Below are 18,669 nucleotides of genomic sequence, written 5' to 3'. Positions count from 1 at the left end.
GTTTGGCCAAGCCGACTTTTCTTTTGTATGTGGGGAATGGGAGAGATGACTTTCAACATAACAAAGCTTTATTAGCAGCTATTGAAAGTATGTGGACACCTGTAGCTTCTTGTATCTGAAACCTTTCATTCTGTGTTATGACACCAGCTCATTACACCGGGTGTCTGTGCCGTTATACTGTATGAATAGTTGAATACCATTTGCCCACACATTAGTTGTGATAGAAATCAGTACAGTAAGATAACACTGCTTCCTGTGGTTCAATACAAAGCCTTGTTTTATTATAATCATATTTGTTAAAATGTTTTCCTTATAATGAAGAATAATTCCATCAAAGTGAAATGATTGTTCTCTGATTGCTCAGCAATGAGCCGCTGTTCTGGTGTGACAGCCGTATAAAGCTGTAAGCTGAAACAAGGGAGCGCTTTCTTTTTGCTCTTGTATCATACTTTCTCTTTTTTTCCTCTTCGTCATTGTATTCCTTCTCTCTTCTTACCTCTCTTGCCTGGTCTTGTACTTTATTAGCCATTGGCTGATGCTCATTTGGCCAACAGATACCCCCCCCCCCCCCCACACGTACACATTTATTGTCGGCTCAGTGGGGGAGTAAGGGGTCGTTCACAAGTCCGTAGAATTCCGTCCGTACATGGACGGTGTTCTGCGGACTGCACCTGGGAGCTTCGAGCATTATGATAAATTATGATGTAGGGAGCTTCTAAACAGTTTGAGGCTGGGTTCACACAGAACGGCTGGTGTCAGTGAAGATCATCCCAGGCGATGAACTTCATTTATGTTGGTTTGGAATGCAGGCGCATCCATGTTTGCCTGCATCCCAATTCACCATCGCACACAATGGAGCGTGCGGCCGGAGCCACACTTTCCATTTTGTGAACTGACAGTTCTGTGCGGATGCTATTCAATGAATAGCTGCCGCACAAAACCCACATGTCAGTTTTTCTTGCGGCCGCTAGGGATGCCAGCCGGAGTGTATACTATGCTGGGATTCCATTGATTTCAGCGCAATGCATATTTTGAATTAATTGTGGCCGATGTTGCAAATCGTAACAACAGCCGTGATTAATTCAAAATATACGTTGTGTGAATGTAGCCTAAAAGTTTGCGCTGTTGTGTCAGTATACTAGCGCAAACTTTCAAGCAGTATCAGAGCTTCGACCTCATAATTAATCCTGATTCTTGAAGCTCCTAGGTCCAGTCCGCACAACACCATTCATATACGGACGGAATTCTACGGACGTGTAAATGACCCCTTAAGGACTTTGGCTGACCGTTGCCGATTATTGGCTCTTGTGAATGGCCTAGTGATCAGCTAGTGAATGAGAAAACACACATGCATTTACTGTGTGAACTAGCCCTAAAACCTCTTGCAGCAGCTCACTGTATCTCCTCTGAAAAGAAACGGATAGAGTTTGTATATGTTATGATATGATATGTGTTGTAGTCCAACTGATTTGCATTGGAGAAATTTGGGACACCCCCATACACATTAGTCTGGGTTTACTTTTGGATCAGTATGTTGTCTATATCTTCAGTCAAAACCAAAAATTGGAACCGACACAAAGAAAAATTTAATGGATTTTTTAATTGTGTTTTTAGCCTACTCTGACCTGGTCTTGCAATTTTTTTTATTTTAATAACAATAGCAGCCATTTACATTCTTAAACACTCCTTCTTCTGATCCTATAGGCGATCATGGCCCAGCTCCCTCAAGAAGAGAAGGCCAAAATTGCAGAACAGGTAGAGATCTTCCATCAAGAGAAAAGCAAACTGGATGCCGAAGTTGCCAAATGGGATGACAGCGGAAATGACATCATTGTGTTGGCCAAACAGATGTGCATGATCATGATGGAAATGACTGATTTTACCAGGTAAGATGAAAGAAGGCGCTTACAATGCCTACAGTTAGCGAGACCTAAGCGGTTTGATTACCAATGTTGGGAAAACTAAGTGAACAAAAAGAAGAGAGGTCAACAAGGTAACACGTCTATGATATGATGGTATGTGCTAGGTGTGTACAGTATTAGGCTATGAATCATGATAAGGAAGTGGTCAATACAAAAAATGCTAAAAGGTAGTGGTTATCTATCACTGAAGTTAAGAATTTTCTTATAACCCTTAGATCATAGTCAGCCATAGACTCAAGAGTCAATGGGTTAAGTCAAGCATTGTAACTGGTATAAAGATGGATATACACATAAGATCAAAGTTGTCCATAGCTGCCAAATTTAAAGGGATTTTTCTGGATAATGGATCAATGGCATCAATGGGTATCGGCAGCACATCACTCAGCAATAAAGGGTCTTCATTGTGGATAGGTAATCATTCAAGTCCAGAAAACCCTCTCAGTAGGATTAGGCAAGCATGAGAGTATGTTCACACTAAGGAATCTACGTGGAGAAGTTCTCGCGGATTCCGCCGCTCACGGCTGCACACATCTCCACCCATGCAATAGACTCCATTCTATGATCAGATAGATTCCGCCGTCCATCCAAAGAACAAACAGGTTCATTCTTTGGATGGATGGCAGAATCCACCCGACCATAGAATGGAGTCTATGGCAGGGGTGGAGATGCGCGTGGCCGTGAGTGGGAGTGAGCGACGGAATCCGCCAGAACTTCTCCTTGCGGATTCCTCAGTGTGAACATATACTGATAGTGTATGAATGATTTTTTTTTTTTCTCCTGTGCGAAATTCTAAGTTTTAACATTGACCACTGGGTGTCACTATTTTGAGTTCCTCTGCCTGTTGAGGGAGGGAGATTCAAAATATGTATACAGCCATAGACAAACCCGACTTTCATCAGGTTCACTCATCTCGAATAACTAGAGATGAGTGAATGAGCTATCTAAACAAAGTGAATCGCTACATGGGGGCTATGTTCACACTATGTATATTTAAGTGCGTAGTGCGAACCGCGAATATTCGCACGTACTTTTGAGGTTGATGCATTCGCTTGAAAGTATACCATATACGGCCGCACAGTTCACACTACGTATGAACTTACGATCGCATTGTATACGCCGCCGGGAAAAATTAACAAGACCATTGTTTGAGGACGGAAAAGTTTGAACTCACGGCCGTGGATTTCCATGCGGTCCCGGACAAAGTACTTATTTCAGCCAAATTGAACTTGATTTTTTGATCCAAAAGGTTCTGTGTTTTATTGGGCTCCAAGTAAATGACCTGCTTCAGATTGCTTCGAAACAAGCTAAGTAAGCATAACTGTACTACGGGCGTATGTTCGCAGTGCGTACGCATCCGGCCGCATGTCGATTTTTCGCACACCCGTAGTTTCAGCCGCACGTGTACGGCGGCGTAAGAACTGCGTACGGATTTGTACAGTGTGAACATAGCCTTAAACTCTGTTTCGCTCACTGCCGCTCCACTCCAGGTCTTGGGAAAAGTTGGATCCAGTACTCGGAAACTGGGAGAAGTTTCCAAGGACTTGATCCAGTTTTTCCCAACACCTGGGGTGGAGCGGCAGGAAGTGGAACAGCATTGAAAGGAAACAGGCTGATAAGCCGCTTGCCGATTAAGTGAAGCGATTCACTTCATTTAGATGGATCATTAACTCATCCCTCCTAATAACCATGTATAATATAATGTATACCCAACACATTTCATTCTAGTACAGGTCTTTGCTGTTTATGACAGGGTGAGTAAAGAACAAATAGGTATACCGTAAGCTGTACCCAGATAACCTTTAAAACTGTCAATAAAGCTGTTTATCAGTCATGATGGCTGTCTTGTATGGACAAATATGTTGTTGTTCCATATAAAAGTAGACCCTCTTCAGAAGTAGATGTACCATATAATATCTACAGTGAACTACGGAAAAGTCATATTACAAAAAGAAATGCACATTAACAAGCTAAGTATGTCCACCAGAAGTACTCTCCACACATTTTCCAAAGAGAGGTGCACCATTATTAGGTTCCATTGACCTGGTAGAAATGTTGATCGCTTCTTTTCCCTCCATAATTGGTAGAAGTGGTTTCATGAAGTGGGAACGCTCTGTGCCGCAAAGAGCAAACAAAACAAATAATATTTCCGGAATAACCTGCTCTCTCTATATTTTGAAGAAAAAATTAACATAAATGTAGCAGAGCTGAGATTGTTGGGGGGAGGCTTGTAAATTGATTTTTTAAAATATATTAATTATTTAGCATTGTCATCAGGAATTACTGCCCATACTTACAATTAGTTATTTGTAGGTGTTCTGCTGCTCCAAATGAGATGAAAATTGGATAAGAAGCAATTCAGATGATGCACTCACCATTTATTTAAAAAAAAAAAATGTACAAAAAGTCACCAAAAGGTGACACTATATTTGTTTGAATCAGACAATAAACATCTTTAACAATGCTGTCCATTTGCAAATCAATGTTTTCCACCACTGTCACTGTTACAACATACAAACCTGCCCTCATTTAGATTGGACTGATGCAGATCTTTATTAGATGACTTGGTCCTTCATGAAACCCCATAACCAGAAGTCATACAGGATAAGATCTGGTAAGCGAGGAGGCCACCCTGTTTTAAATATTTGCTCATAACTAGAGATGAGCCAAGCGAATCCGGTCAATCAAAATTCACTGTGAACCAGGCCATCAATTTGCTTCATTCTGCAAATCTAAAGAGAAAAAGAGATTAACAAAAATCCCTAGCTCCCGTCCAGTCAGTTGCAGGCCCCTCTATGATGTCGGTAACGGAGGCTGCCAGTTGGCTGTGTGTGGAGGAGAGAGCAGGATGCAGCAGGCAGTTACAGCAGAGCAGGGAGAGACTAACAGAGTGATATAGGGACAGAGAGGAAAGGATAGGATAGGAGGGTTGATCGTGGGGGATGTCAGCACCTCCCCCTCCCCCTCTATATAAGGCGGTTTGTTAATGGAGGTGGCCAGTCGGTTGTGTGTGGAGGAGAGAGCAGGATGGCAGCAGGCAGTTACAGTAGAGCAGGGAGAGACTAACAGAGTGATATAGGGACAGAGAGGAGAGGATAGGAGGGCTGATTTTAGGTGATTGTTGTAGCTGCCAACCAAGTGTCCAGTTTACCGAGTTACTGGGTGCCTATAGGAATTCACCGGGACCAATATGGACACAGTCCATAGTATTCACTCACTAGGCACTGTAAACTCCTTTAAACTCTTTTTGAGTTATACCAAGTCACTGGGATCAGTGAATTAAGCGTGCACTTACATAATCAGTGCTGGCACTCCACTCTTAATGTGTTATACAAGTTGGGTTTCATTAGATTGGATGACTGACTGGCTGATTCATATCTTTTTTTAATTGTGATTTTCCAATTTTTGACACTTTTACAAGAACATGCTTTAACAAATTTGCCCTTCTGTAATAGTCCCAGTATTGTAGCTACTATAGTTTGGCTGTTTTATTTAAATTCGTTACGTTTTGATTTCCTAATATAAACAAATTTGACCCCAAATTTGCAAAGCTCGCAAAACAAATTTCCGGCTGCTTTGCTCATCTCTACTCATAACTTATGCTTCTGTGAAAGTCTCGGTTCATGCAAATACTACTACTACAGCACTAGTCATCAGCATAAATGGTGAACTCATCATCTGGGTTAACGGTTATCCAATTGTCATCCTATTTGGAGCAGCAGAACACCCTCCCCCCTGGAGTTAGGGAAGTTTAGTACGATGTAGCATTTGTAAGGTGACACATATGATGCATGTCTTGCTGGGTCACTGCTGACTGCCACCATTGATGGATCTGACAACACATACTTTGGACCCAGGAACCTAAGCATCAATTTTTAAGCCCAGAAATATCCATCCGAAACCTTATATTCCTGCTGGGCTGTCTTATTAATGAGCACTTAAAAATGTACATACTGTTCTATTAAATATAATTCATGAGCTGGAAGAAGCCATCAAACTGAATTGCTGGCGAGGAGCTTTAGATAAGAGCGGAAGTTGGCACACGCCTTCCGTTATACAGCTTGGCTTTGGAAGGTGAACACATAGTAAATTACAAGCCATTTATTTAATGGTAAGAAGGGTAAAAAAAAAATAAAAAAATCAATGACCAAGGTAGTTCAGTCCGGGTAGTTATTTTAGTCATTTAATTGAATTGCAATTACACTGTTTTCTTTTGTAGAGGGAAAGGTCCACTAAAGAACACATCTGATGTGATCAACGCAGCCAAGAAGATCGCAGAAGCCGGCTCCAGGATGGACAAGCTGGCACGTGCCGTTGCTGATCAGGTAGGACTCTTCGAGAAGGGTCAAGAAAACTTTTAATAATGAAGTTAGAGTATGGTCGTAAATGATGGTCTTGGCCATTGGTGTAACTCAATTCTAATTAGAGATGTCTTCCTATTTTATGACACTAGGATACGCCATCATGTTACGATCATTGGAGGTCCGACTTCTGGGACCACAAGCTTATTAAGTAAATGAATGGCCCCAGTACTTATTTTGAGCAAAATGGTCTTCCTTGTTGTACTCTGTTTATCAGCGGACCCAGCTTCTTACTCTGCAGGGAATTGTGTCCCCAGTTAAGCGGGTTGTCCAGCGAAAAAATTTTCTTTTAAATCAACTGGTTTCAAAAAGTTATATAGATTTGTAGTTTACTTCTATTTTAAAATCTAATGTCTTCCCATACTTATCTGCTGTCGTATGTCCTGTAGGAAGTGTTGTTTTCTTTTAATTACAATGTTAACTGCTGCCAGAGTGGGAGACACTTCATTTTGTGTGGGGATTTGCTACTGCTCTGGACAGTTCCTGCCATACTTGCTGCTTTATTCAAAACAAATGAGCCATGGAGTGGTATGGAGATCACGGGGGGGGGGGGGGGGGAGGGGTTGTTAAGGAGGACTCCCCCCCCCTTGCGGCTCCTCTTACTTGTGCTCTATCCTGTGGATAGGGGGCAAGTTAGTTTTATCTTGGAATACCCCTTTAAATCCTGGTTAAGTTGCTTATGAATCCATTGTGCATTGGGATTATTCCTCCTAGGATTACAAAGTTGCTACAAAGTTACAGATAGGGGCTTGTTTACATTAGCCATCTTGAAAGGAAGGGGAGGAGGGGGTTGAGAGCAGAGATGGACTCAGACGCAGGTTTTTTTTTTTTTTTTTTTTTATTCAGTAGAAAGCAGCAGCTCAGAACTGGGGAAAGGAGACTGAATAGATAATAACTAGTATGGAAGGAAATGTAAGTCTCATTAATTATTATTATTATTATTAGCAAGATATAAGAATTTTTATTTGAGCGGAGTACCCCTTCTTGGGTGAAAAACACAGAAGGAAAAATGTTAGGTAACAACAATAGAAAACAGAGTAGCAATACCCTCCATTCAACTCACCATTGACACCCCACACCCTCTGTGTTTGATGCTGTCAGTGTAGGACATCTAATTTACAGACCTTTTCTCAGGGAGCATTCCCTGTGCTCATCTTCTGGTTGGCAATGACTTGTCTTCTCGTGTTATGGAAGAAATGTTTGCATGTTACATGGGCTCAAGATGCATTAAGGGTTATAAAGATTGGTCTAGAAAGATCAGGTTCCCCCTGCAGAACTTCTTGATTCTGCTCTTCTGTTTAGTTTTCGTTTCCTTTCTGATAAAAGAGAAAAACATAAAAGAAGCATTTATTTTCTGCTCTTAAAAAAACTCTGTCAGTAGGTTTAGGCTGTGCTATCTCAGGGTAGCATAAACTAGTGACAGAGAAGCTGAACAGAATGATGTATCACTTACATTGTTCTGTACAGCTGATCCAGAGATCTCCTCCTGAATAACATGGACAATAAGTAGTCCTCTCCATTATGTGCATGAGCCCAGTAGTCCTGGATATTCATGAGAAGCAGAAAACTTTGCCCACCAGCTGCTGATTGGCAGTTATCTATCTATTCTGTGTATAGTCAGCAATTGTCAATCAGGAGCTGGAGGGCGGGGGGAGAAGGTTGGCAAGAATCCTATTCTCCTGCATATTAGAAGAACGGCTGAACTGAATGAAGTTATACACCGATCTGTTCAGCATTTCTGTCATTAGCTTATGCTGCCCTCATTTAAGGCACCATAAACATAGTGACAGATTCCCTTTAAGTAATTGAAATAATTTTTACACAATCTACAGGGACAATTGTTTCTCCTATTAATAAAATCTCTTAAAAGAAAAAGAATCAATAACCCTAGACTTTATAACTTCCCCTATAAAGGAAAGGAAAAGTCTCTATTCTTTGTTCCGTTCTAAGCATTTCACAGGAGATACTCAGTGGGATATTGAGCTGGCTCCAGGCTTGTAGCTTCCATGCACCTTCACTGTCTTTGTCTGTCTCAGATTTATTGACTTTAATGTGTTCCACCTATTTGCTGACTATATCAAATTATCGCTATCTACTTTTTTTTACTTTAGAAGTCACAAAACAAAACAAAACAAAACAAAAAAGAAAACAAATGAATCAGTTATTACCGGCTGCTGAACTTGGATAAAGCCTTAAGGCTATGTGGAAAACATGGATATAGTCATTGGCTGTATCCATGTTTTCCAGACAACCTTAGAGCTTTATCCAAGTTCAGCAGCCCCTGCTAATCAAATGCCGAACGTTCGGGTTCGGATCGACTCGAACCCGAACCTGGTTCGCTCATCTCTAGTTTCAACCCCTTCATGACCCATTCACGAAAATACCTGAATCAAGCTATAGAGAACCTTAGTTCATTTCCATAAGATAAGTAATTTTTTTTCAAGCAATAGACAAGGATTAAATATATAATATATTTTGAACTGCATTTCTGCTATATCGGGTATACATATACATGTCTATAATTGAGTTCATTGAGTAAACTTCCACAAGGTAGGATGAAAAACGTTGTCCACCAAAAATATATTTTCCCATTACTGAACCCAACCTGAATGACTACGACACTATACACACACACACAAAGTGGGGTAGCTACCATGATGGCAGACCACGCAGCTGCTACAGGGCCCAGACAGTAATGGGTCCTAGGCCCCGTAGCAGCTGTGTGGTCTGCCATCATGGTACGCCACTTTCAGAGAGCCCACTCCCAATCGCAGCACCACCACCACCCCGGAAGGTGACAACAACCCCCTTGATCACCGCAGCACAGGGGGGTACAGTCCGAGGCATGCCATCAATGAAGCCCATACTCACCTAGCCCGTGCAGCGTTCCTGTATTTTCTTTGCCTCTCTGCCACAAGAGTGACATCACTTGTGTGCCGGGCACCAGTCAGAGCACTGGAACGTAGTATGGGCTTCAAGGATGGCACGCCACCCACCAGATTCATGGAACCCCATACAGTTTTTGCTATGGGGCTCCATAAATCCTGTCTACTTGTAATCAACAGTTGTCTTGAATTTCCAATATTATGTTTCAGCACAGCATTGCATAGACAGCTAGAGCCAGTACCGTCTCTCTGCTGGGAGGATACTGTAATATCACCCCTCCTCCATCTTCTTCTAAATGATCAAATAAACCATAAATATACAGTCAAAGAGGTTGAGGGTGAACTCTCGTCTCCTCCATTATATCAATGTGACAGGAGTTATGCCCCCAAAACATAAATCCTTCTTTAGTTGAGTTACTTGTGTGCTTTAGGTGATAGTCTTATTGCATCCCCTGCTGTATTCAGCTTGAGGTCATGGACAGATGCCCATATATTGTACTGTAAAATGTTTTCATTCCCCTTTGGAGTCTTTTTTTTCTTAATGATTACAGGGTGTTTGGGTAACCCCAAACCATAATGCTCCCTCGGCTATGCTCCACAGCTGGATGAGGGGTTGGTTTTGGTTCTTTTCCTCCCCCAAACAGCATTGTGCATTTGTTCTAAACGTTTCCTTGTGTCTCATCAGCCCATAGAACATTTTATAAGCAAAATCACAGTAAAGCTCCCCAAAAGACTAAACAATTGTAGAGCCCGGCACATTTTAGGCAAGTAGGAAAAAATATAATATTATGTTTTATATATTTTTAATGTTCGGGATTGTCTGATATTTTCCAGCCAACAACAAAGATTTGAAAGGATCATTTCCTAGACACAGATGAACAGATGAGAAACGCTCACTGTATATTACATCAGCAGAGGTATACAGGCTTTATAGCTGGCTTTACTCACATTAAAGAAAACTACTGCAGCACCAACTATCCCGTACTGATCAATGTGTTTTGATCTGGAACAATAGAAAATGTTGGTTCAAGTTGACTGTATAAAAGTAATAAGTAACCTGAGCATCAAAAGATCTGAAAACATGGATATCATATCATTTCATCATAAAAAGCTGAGGTTAAACTGAAGGATTTTGGGGAAAATACACAGCCTGTGAATAAACAATAGAAAAGATGTCACAAATAAAGGTAAATAAATGCCTACATCGACTTCCTGATAGGAATAACAAAAAAGGGGTCTGGCTAAAACACAACTAAATAAATAATAATCAAACAACAAAATAAATACTATAAAGAAAAACAATAGAAACGTGACAAATCTGAGTATCTAGTATTTATTGCACCTAATAATTTGGCTTGTCTTTGATCTGATGCTTGAGGAGTAAACCTAAATTACAACAAACAAATATAAATAAATAAATAAATAAATAGATAGCAAAAGAAGTAGATACTACTAAAACAATTAATTAATTAAAAAAAAAAATCAGCTAAATATGTTGAAGGGTAAAGCTATGTTCACACAACGTCTTTTCATCTCCGTTTAAAATGACGTCCGTCATTTTAAGTCTATAATAACGGCCGTTATTTAGCAGCCTGACCTCCCCTTAGTGTACTGACGGGTGTTTGTACATTATACTAGTTTAACTGAAAAGTCCATTGAGTTTAGTAGTAAAAACGGAGACAGAACAGTGACAAAAGGAAAACTGTGTGTGAACTACAAATAAAAAAGTCCACTGTTTGCAAAAGACGCCCAAAAATAATGATCATGTTCATTATTTTGACGCCCGCGGCAAAAACGTCCGTTATTCAATACGCTGTGCGCATTGGACGTCAGTCTTCCCATTGACTTTAATGCATTGCATTGCAGTCAGTTAAATCTCAGCAAAAACGCAAGTTATTTTAAATATGAAAATCGGACGCCTTTTTAATATGTTTGACGTTGTGTGAACATAGCCTAAGTGTAAAAAAAAACAACAAAGAAACAAAGCTGAAACAAGTCTGAAAGATAAACAACAAAAATGAAAAATGTAAAAAAATAAAGATAATTCAAATATTTTTACCAAAACTAATATTTCTTTCTTTGTTCTGCACAAAGTAAATATTTATCTCCACTGAGAGTTCAAATAATATTGTGCTTGATTTTAATACTTGACTATTAGTGCTGAGCGCTACTCGAGCCTGATCGTTCAGCCTTTGATTTGAAAACAAGTAGGTTGCAGCCCTAGTTTTTTTTCTTTTTTTTAATTAATTTATTTATTTATTTTTGCTAAATTTTAGAGCATTGTAATAAATTAAGACTTTGGGGGAAACTTATCAAAGGCTTTGCGCCTATTTTTAGGTGAATAATTGTTTTTTTTTTTGCCCAGTTTTGGTCTGAGTTCTATTTATGAACCAGTATTTGACAGGCTAAAAATTTTTAGATGCAACTTTTTTTTTCAATCTGCATGTTTTGAGTATTCACTCAAAAGTTCGCTTAATTTAAGTTAGCGCCCAATTTATCATTTGCAACTTTTTAAAAAGTCGCACAAACCGAGGCAGGCTTACGTCTGGTCAGTACCAGGTGAAAAAGCTTGCGCAATTTTTGCACTTTTGCGATTTTTTACTTAGATACATTAACTATGGCAGTGCTACATGTTAATAAATCAGTCACAAGATATTGGAACATAATACACACCAATCCCTATTAGAATAGTTGCACTCATTAGACTCCTTAGTAAATGTCCCTCTTTGTATACTAATTTTCAGGCGAAACCATTAATGAATGACCTCCTGTCTGTATTTATTTGAGTAATTAAACATAAACTGTTAGCTAATGACATTAAACAATTCTATTTGTTTTGGAATGTTTGAATGTTAATGAAAAAAACAAACATAAATATAAATTAAAAAAATAAAATAAACAGCATGTAATTGGTAAAATAGAACGATTAGATTTGTTTTCCATTGGCATACGGAAATATTAATTGTCACTTTAACACATTATAAATGTTAGCTTTTGATTTTACTTGATCATTTGTGCGATTTAGTAAACAAAGCAACAACAAAAAAAATCTTATCATTTAATGCACGAAGCAGAAGGTAAGAGTTAGTGAATAGCAACAAGATGTTTGGAACATTATCCAGGCAGGTGGCTGAATACTGTACTTGTTATGAGTCAGCGCAACCCCACTGATAAAGCTTCTTTGGTTCTGTGAGTGCGGAGAAATCAAATCTTATAAGTGTTAATTGACACTTACATTAAGGACTCCATATAAACATGCAGACAGTGTAAGCTGATTAGGAAGGAAGGATCGTACTTAGGCCCCGGGAAGACAACACAGGAGTTTTCGGAACTCTGTTCATTTTTATTCTAAGATTTTAAGTAAATAACACATGGTGGTGGTGGTGGGTGACCTCTTTGTGATATGTCCTTATTCCGCACCTGACTTCATAATAGATTCTGGTCCACCTCGAAAATCTTGAAGCTTTATGTTCCTTTTTGGCTGCCTCCAAAGTTTCCCATTTTTACAGTAAAATTACCATAGGAACCCAAAATCGTTGATGTCTTTATTCCCATAACTACTGCTGTGTACCTCTATCTAGTTTAATGTATGCATTTGCTATTTCCTTACTGTAGCGCCTTCTTAATGCCATGTGCTTGGCTGGCGTCTCATGGAATTTTGCAGACAGAAGATTCGGGCTGAACACATTAACTTTAATGTCACTTAACATCTGTTGGGTAATGTAGCCGGCCACCCTCCCGCTTTAATACCAAGTGAAATGGTAATTGCCAAGAATTTACTTTGCGGTAGGGTCTATCGGTGCATTCATGGCTCAAACGCATGTTTAAGAAAGAGAAAAAAAAAAGAGAGGGAAATGGGTTGTTAAGCTCGTAAAATTTGCTTACTCTTCGATTCTTGATGATGCTTAAGAGGGTGTAAGGTTCACTGTGCGTTAGGGTAATGTAAGTGGTTTTTAAAAGCCTGGTACTCAGCTCCATTTTAAGTTCTGATCTAAAATCGACACTAAAAACCTTTTTAGGATACCACATACGGAGACATAAAGAATATTTCTCTATGACAGTGGATTACGCATGCTGATTAAATTCTTAAATTGGTCCACTTTAGTCAGCGCCTCGCCTAATGGCAGGCTAGAGCTTTTCTATAAAAGCTTAATATGAGGAGCACTCTACTGATGTTTACGCCTCCCCTTCTCCAAATATTAACAGGCCTGTGCCGAAGACAGATAAAGCATGAAAACAGTTCAAGATTGCTAAGAGAACTAACTTTTACTAGGATCTGATTTGGGACAAGGACATGGCAGACATGACACATTAATCAGTGCTATATGTGCTGTTTAGGGGTTAATAATGTAGTAGATAGTACAGCACTTTTGGGTATTCCCATATCAGCTTCTTATCTTCTATACATAGACTTTCAAGTAGCGTTGAGTGAATTTAAAGGGGTTGTCCAGCATTACAAAAACATGGCTACTATCTTCTAGAGACAACACCACTCTTGTCTCAGGTGTGGTTTGTAATAAAGCTCCGTTCACTTCAGTGGAACTAAGTTGAAAAACCCCACCCAAACTGTGGACAAGAGTAGTGCTGTCTCTGAAAGAAGGTGGCCATGTTTTTGTAGAACTGGATAACCCCTTTAACCCCTTCCCCCAATATGACGTCCAGAGACGTCATGAAAAGCAGTGCCAGAACGCATCATGACGTCCCTGGACGTCATGCTTTCCCTGCCTCCCCCCTCTGTCCCTAGTTGAGATCGAGCAGCAGGAGGAGGCTGTGTCACACAGCCTCCCCCTGCTGCCACTGCCCAGAGAGGAGCTGCGCTCCCCCCCAGCAGTTAACCCCATAGATGCCGCGGTCTGTGCGACCGCAGCGTCTATGGGGAGATATGCTCCCCCTGCCGATCGGGTGCCTGGGAGGAGGCTGCGGCACATGCTGCTGCGCTCCCCCCAGGCTCCCCTTCTCTTCTGTCGAGCCCCCCCCCCCCCCCCCGTGTGGCCGCCCCCTCCCCGCGCTCCCCGGCGTGGCCGCCCCCTCCCCGTGTTTCCCCATCCTCAGCCGGTCCCTCCTGCCGATCGGGTGCCTGGGGGGAGGCTGCGGCACATGCTGCTGTGCTCCCCCAGGCTCCCCTTCTCTACTGTAGAGCCCCCCCGTGTGGCCGCCCCCTCCCCGTGCCCCCCCCCTCCTCCGGCTCCCTCTGCACTCTCCCCCCCCCCCCGGAGGGTATCCATAGCAACCCAGACGCTTTCCAGTGCGTCTGTGCTGCTATGATTTCTAATGATCAGGCCCCTGCACTGAGGCAGGGACCTGATCATTTGAATGATCTGTCAGTGTAACACTGACAGATCATTCAATTTATAATGCATTACCGCACTGATCATGTGCTGTAATGCATTATATATGTGAAAAAGTGAAAGTAAAAAAACAAACAAACACTAAACACATACATACATAATTAAAGAAATAATTAATTACAATAAATAAATTAAATAAATACAATATATATATATATATATATATATATATAAATAATAAATACACACATTCCCCATCCCCCCTTTATAAATGATCCCCTATAAATAAGATACACATATTTAGTATTGCCGCATCTGTAATGACCCCGTCTATTAACCCGTTACATTAATTATTCCACCTGATTAACGATATAAAAAAAATAAATAAAAAACTAACAAAAATGACAATTTGTCCCCTAAAAAAATTAAGGAAAAACCTATTAAAAAGTCACATGTACCCAAAAGGTATACCACTAAAAACGTCAGCTCATGCCGCAAAAATAAAAATCCTTCACATAACTCCATTGGTGAGAAAATTAAAATATTACTGCTCTTACAATATGCAAGACACAAACAGTATTTATAGTATAAATGCCATAAACTATAACAAAGCTATATAACATGGATATCACTGTAATCGTGCCGACCTGATGAATAACGATAACATGTCATATGTGACTTATAGTAAAGGGCGTACAAAAAAAAATGATGAAAAACAGCTGCTAAATTGTGTTTTTTATTCATACCACCTCATAAAAAAATAATTAAAAAATGATCAGGGTATCACATGTCCCCCAGAATGGTACCGATGGAAATGTCTACTCATCTTACACAAATATTTTGGCACCGCAAGGCCTCTGTGACATGGTATAATGGCTAAAAAAAAACTGAAATAAAAAAGAACCCCAAAATTCCCCAGGTCTCTGTCATGTCTGCGTCCTGTGGTTGAGTCAGGTGACGCACTGCGGCCACACATGGGGGATTTCTAGAAACATTGGAATATGGGGAATAATTAGTGAGTGGTATTTCTCAGTTAGTATTTGCTGTGTAAGAGGAAAACAATGATTTAAATTGAATATCTGCCAAAAGAATGAAAATGTTACATTTCCCCTCCAACTTGCTTAAATTTCTGCGAAACATCTAAAAGGTTAATACACTTATGAAATGTTACTTTGAATACTTTGAGGGGTGCCGTTTTTATAGTAGAGAGATTTATGGGGGTAACTACCATACAGGCCCCACAAATCCACTTCAGAACTGAACTGGTCCCTAATGAAATCAGAATTAGAAATTTTCCTGAAAATGTGAAAAATCGCTGCAAAATTTCGAAGCCCTCTAACATCCTAACAAGTAAAAGGACGTTCACCAAATGACGTCACCATAAAGCAGACATGTTGTAGATGTTGCAGTAGTAATTAGTTCATGTGGCATGACTATCTTTCTTATGAAAAGAGAGTTTTGAATATATAGAAACATACATTTTTCAAATTTTTGCGCAAAGTTGTGTTTTTTACAAAAAACTACTGAGTGTATCAACCAAAGTATATCACTAAAATAAAGAGGAGTATGTTTTTACGAAAAAACAATCTCAGAATAACCGCAATAGTTAAAGCAACGCAGAGTTATCACTACATAAAGAGAGACAGGTCAGATTTGAAAAATAGGCCCTGGTCATTAAGGCCAAAACAGTCTGCAGAGGCAAGGGGTTAATGAACAGTTTGGGTTTGGCAATGTTCTACAGAACCTGAGCGCTCTGCATTTAACTCCCAGCAACTGGAAAAGTTGGATGGCGCCCTGGGGCTGCCAAAAAAACTTCCATCTATCCATGTTTCCCAGGACTTCCTAGGACCGCATCCGACTTGTCCAACCGCCAGGAGTCAAATGACGAACAGTTTATCAAGTTTGCTCAACGCTACTCATAATGTAAGTCTATGTCAGTCACCAGATAAAGACTGTGGAGAGCAGAGCTCACCTGTGTGCTTCCTTTTCGACTTGGACTAGCGAGGTTTGGCACCATCATTCAAAAAACAAACTTCTAATATATAACACAAGGACATATGAATGGTTTTAAGCGGTTTTGGTGTCACTGCTGAAACAGATCAGAAGAAGCTTTCGGTATCTCATTCCTGGGCTTGCAGCAATCTCCATCTAGATGGCTCCATTATGTCCATGGGGTTGCTGGATGGAGATCATTGACTGTGGGGAAAATAAATCTCTGCTTCACGTTCATCCTTGACTGGTGAGGGTCTCAGCAGTGAGGCCCCCAAATGATCAAAACTTTTGACATGTCTTTTGGAGAAACCATAAAACATCTGTGAAACTTGGCTCATGTCTAGTCGAGAATCTAGGAATATAGTAAGACTATGGAATTACTGTAACCGTAGACATCGGAACACAAAGCAAAGACCGTGTATAAATAAAACATTGGCATTTGTCAAAAAACAATTTTCAGTTGTGTTGGAAGTCAGAAGCAATCCCAATATTACTTTGATAGATCAATAAACCACTTGTCACATTTTGCCTGAACATCATTTTCTACTTGTTAAACCATCAAAAGTTGAAGGCTGAAAAATGACAAAAGCAACGGCGAATACTTCTCAAACATCTGCGTTATGGGCACAGACACCGGAGATGGAACATGGTGGAAAATGGAACACTCTCATTCTATCAAACTCAATTTAAGGGAACTTTAGGACCAATAGGCATTTCTAATGTGGTCACTGACCATCTGCTGGGACCCCCAATAGTACAACTACAGCTGATTAGTAGAACAAAGGACCTGTGTCCATTATTCCTCTGTAGGTATATCAGGAGAACGAGACAAGTTAGAAAAATTAATGCATTTTTAAAAATATTGAACTTGACGAGTCCTACACATTACATAGGCATAACCATAATGACAACAAAAACTTACTGAGTGCATACATGCATACCCAAGCACAGACCCTCACGACTGATATATAAATACACATACATAAGCTGAAATTCACTACAAGATGCTCATGCACACTTTACTTATGGCAAACATATTCTGCTACATGTGTGCATTGAACAATTGATCGCATTGATCATGATAAGTATACACAAGAACAGTGCAGTTCCAGAATCATTGAGGAGGATCAAGCACTCGTAGGATGGTATACAAAAAACAAATAACATTGTTGGTTCCTGTACAATATAATCCCAAAGCAATACCATCTCCACTTCTGGCCATTCTGTCCCATTTAGTTAACCTTCACCACAATGAGGTTGCTGTTTCTCTCGGATACCGTAGGTCACAGATCTATAACCAAAATTGGGGCATGCACCACCCAAATATGAAAAAAGCCCGGGTGCTACCTCACATACCTATAAAGATACACAACGCCAAAAAAGAAAAACAGGGGTATGCGATATAAAGGAGCACTCCAGAGAAAAAGATAATACCAAAATGTTTATTAGAAATACCTAGAAAATTAACGTATACAGACACAAGGTAGGCAGAGGAACAAAGATATCCCTACACATTAAAAACAATTAAAATTCCCAAAGGAAAAACACACATGGAGGGACCCACACGGTATAGGGGACCCCCAGGGTAAAACCACGGTCCTAGAGTAAAGCTCAACTAGCCCTCACATATGAAGCACAATACATATACAACCTAGTGAAGGAGAAATTATCACAAAAAATATATATAAATGAGTGTATGTAACTGTGTGTGTATCAAAAATGAATGGGGATTAATGGATATAGTGAACACTGAAGAGGGTAAAAAAAAAGAAAAAGAAAACCATCAAAAAACATCACCAAATGAAGAGGGAGAGGAGCGATCCGTGGCTACCCATGATGCCCCTACGCGTTACGTTCCACCGGAACTTCATCAGGGTACGAAGTTCAGGTGGAACGTAACGCGTAGGGGCATCATGGGTAGCCACAGATCGCTCCTCTCCCTCTTCATTTGGTGATGTTTTTTGATGGTTTTCATTTTCTTTTTTTTTGACACTCATCAGTGTTTACTATATCCATTAATCACCATTCATTTTTGATACACACACAGTTACATACACTCATTTATATATATTTTTTGTGATAATTTCTCCTTCACTAGGTTGTATATGTATTGTGCTTCATATATGAGGGCTAGTTGAGCTTTACTCTAGGACCGTGGTTTTACCCTGGGGGTCCCCTATACCGTGTGGGTCCCTCCATGTGTGATTTTCCTTTGGGAATTTTA

The 18,669-nt window shown here is 40.1% G+C and overlaps 1 protein-coding gene across 14 annotated transcripts in view; it reads left to right on the top strand.

Annotated features, from left to right (window-relative positions):
• The window catches only part of CTNNA2 (catenin alpha 2), a 1,387,623-nt gene that overhangs the window by 1,272,540 nt on the left and 96,414 nt on the right, over positions 1-18,669 (top strand). For all 14 annotated transcript variants that reach the window (XM_069977183.1, XM_069977185.1, XM_069977181.1 and 11 more), the window contains 2 exons: positions 1,705-1,886; positions 6,139-6,244. In XM_069977183.1, coding sequence (XP_069833284.1) covers positions 1,705-1,886; positions 6,139-6,244 — 288 coding nt within the window. The remainder of the gene's footprint in view (positions 1-1,704; positions 1,887-6,138; positions 6,245-18,669) is intronic.

The sequence above is a fragment of the Dendropsophus ebraccatus genome, chromosome 7 (assembly GCF_027789765.1).
Source record: "Dendropsophus ebraccatus isolate aDenEbr1 chromosome 7, aDenEbr1.pat, whole genome shotgun sequence".
NCBI lineage: Eukaryota > Metazoa > Chordata > Amphibia > Anura > Hylidae > Dendropsophus > Dendropsophus ebraccatus.
Note: the sequence above shows the minus strand (reverse complement) of the source record. Positions and strands in the feature narration are given on the sequence as shown.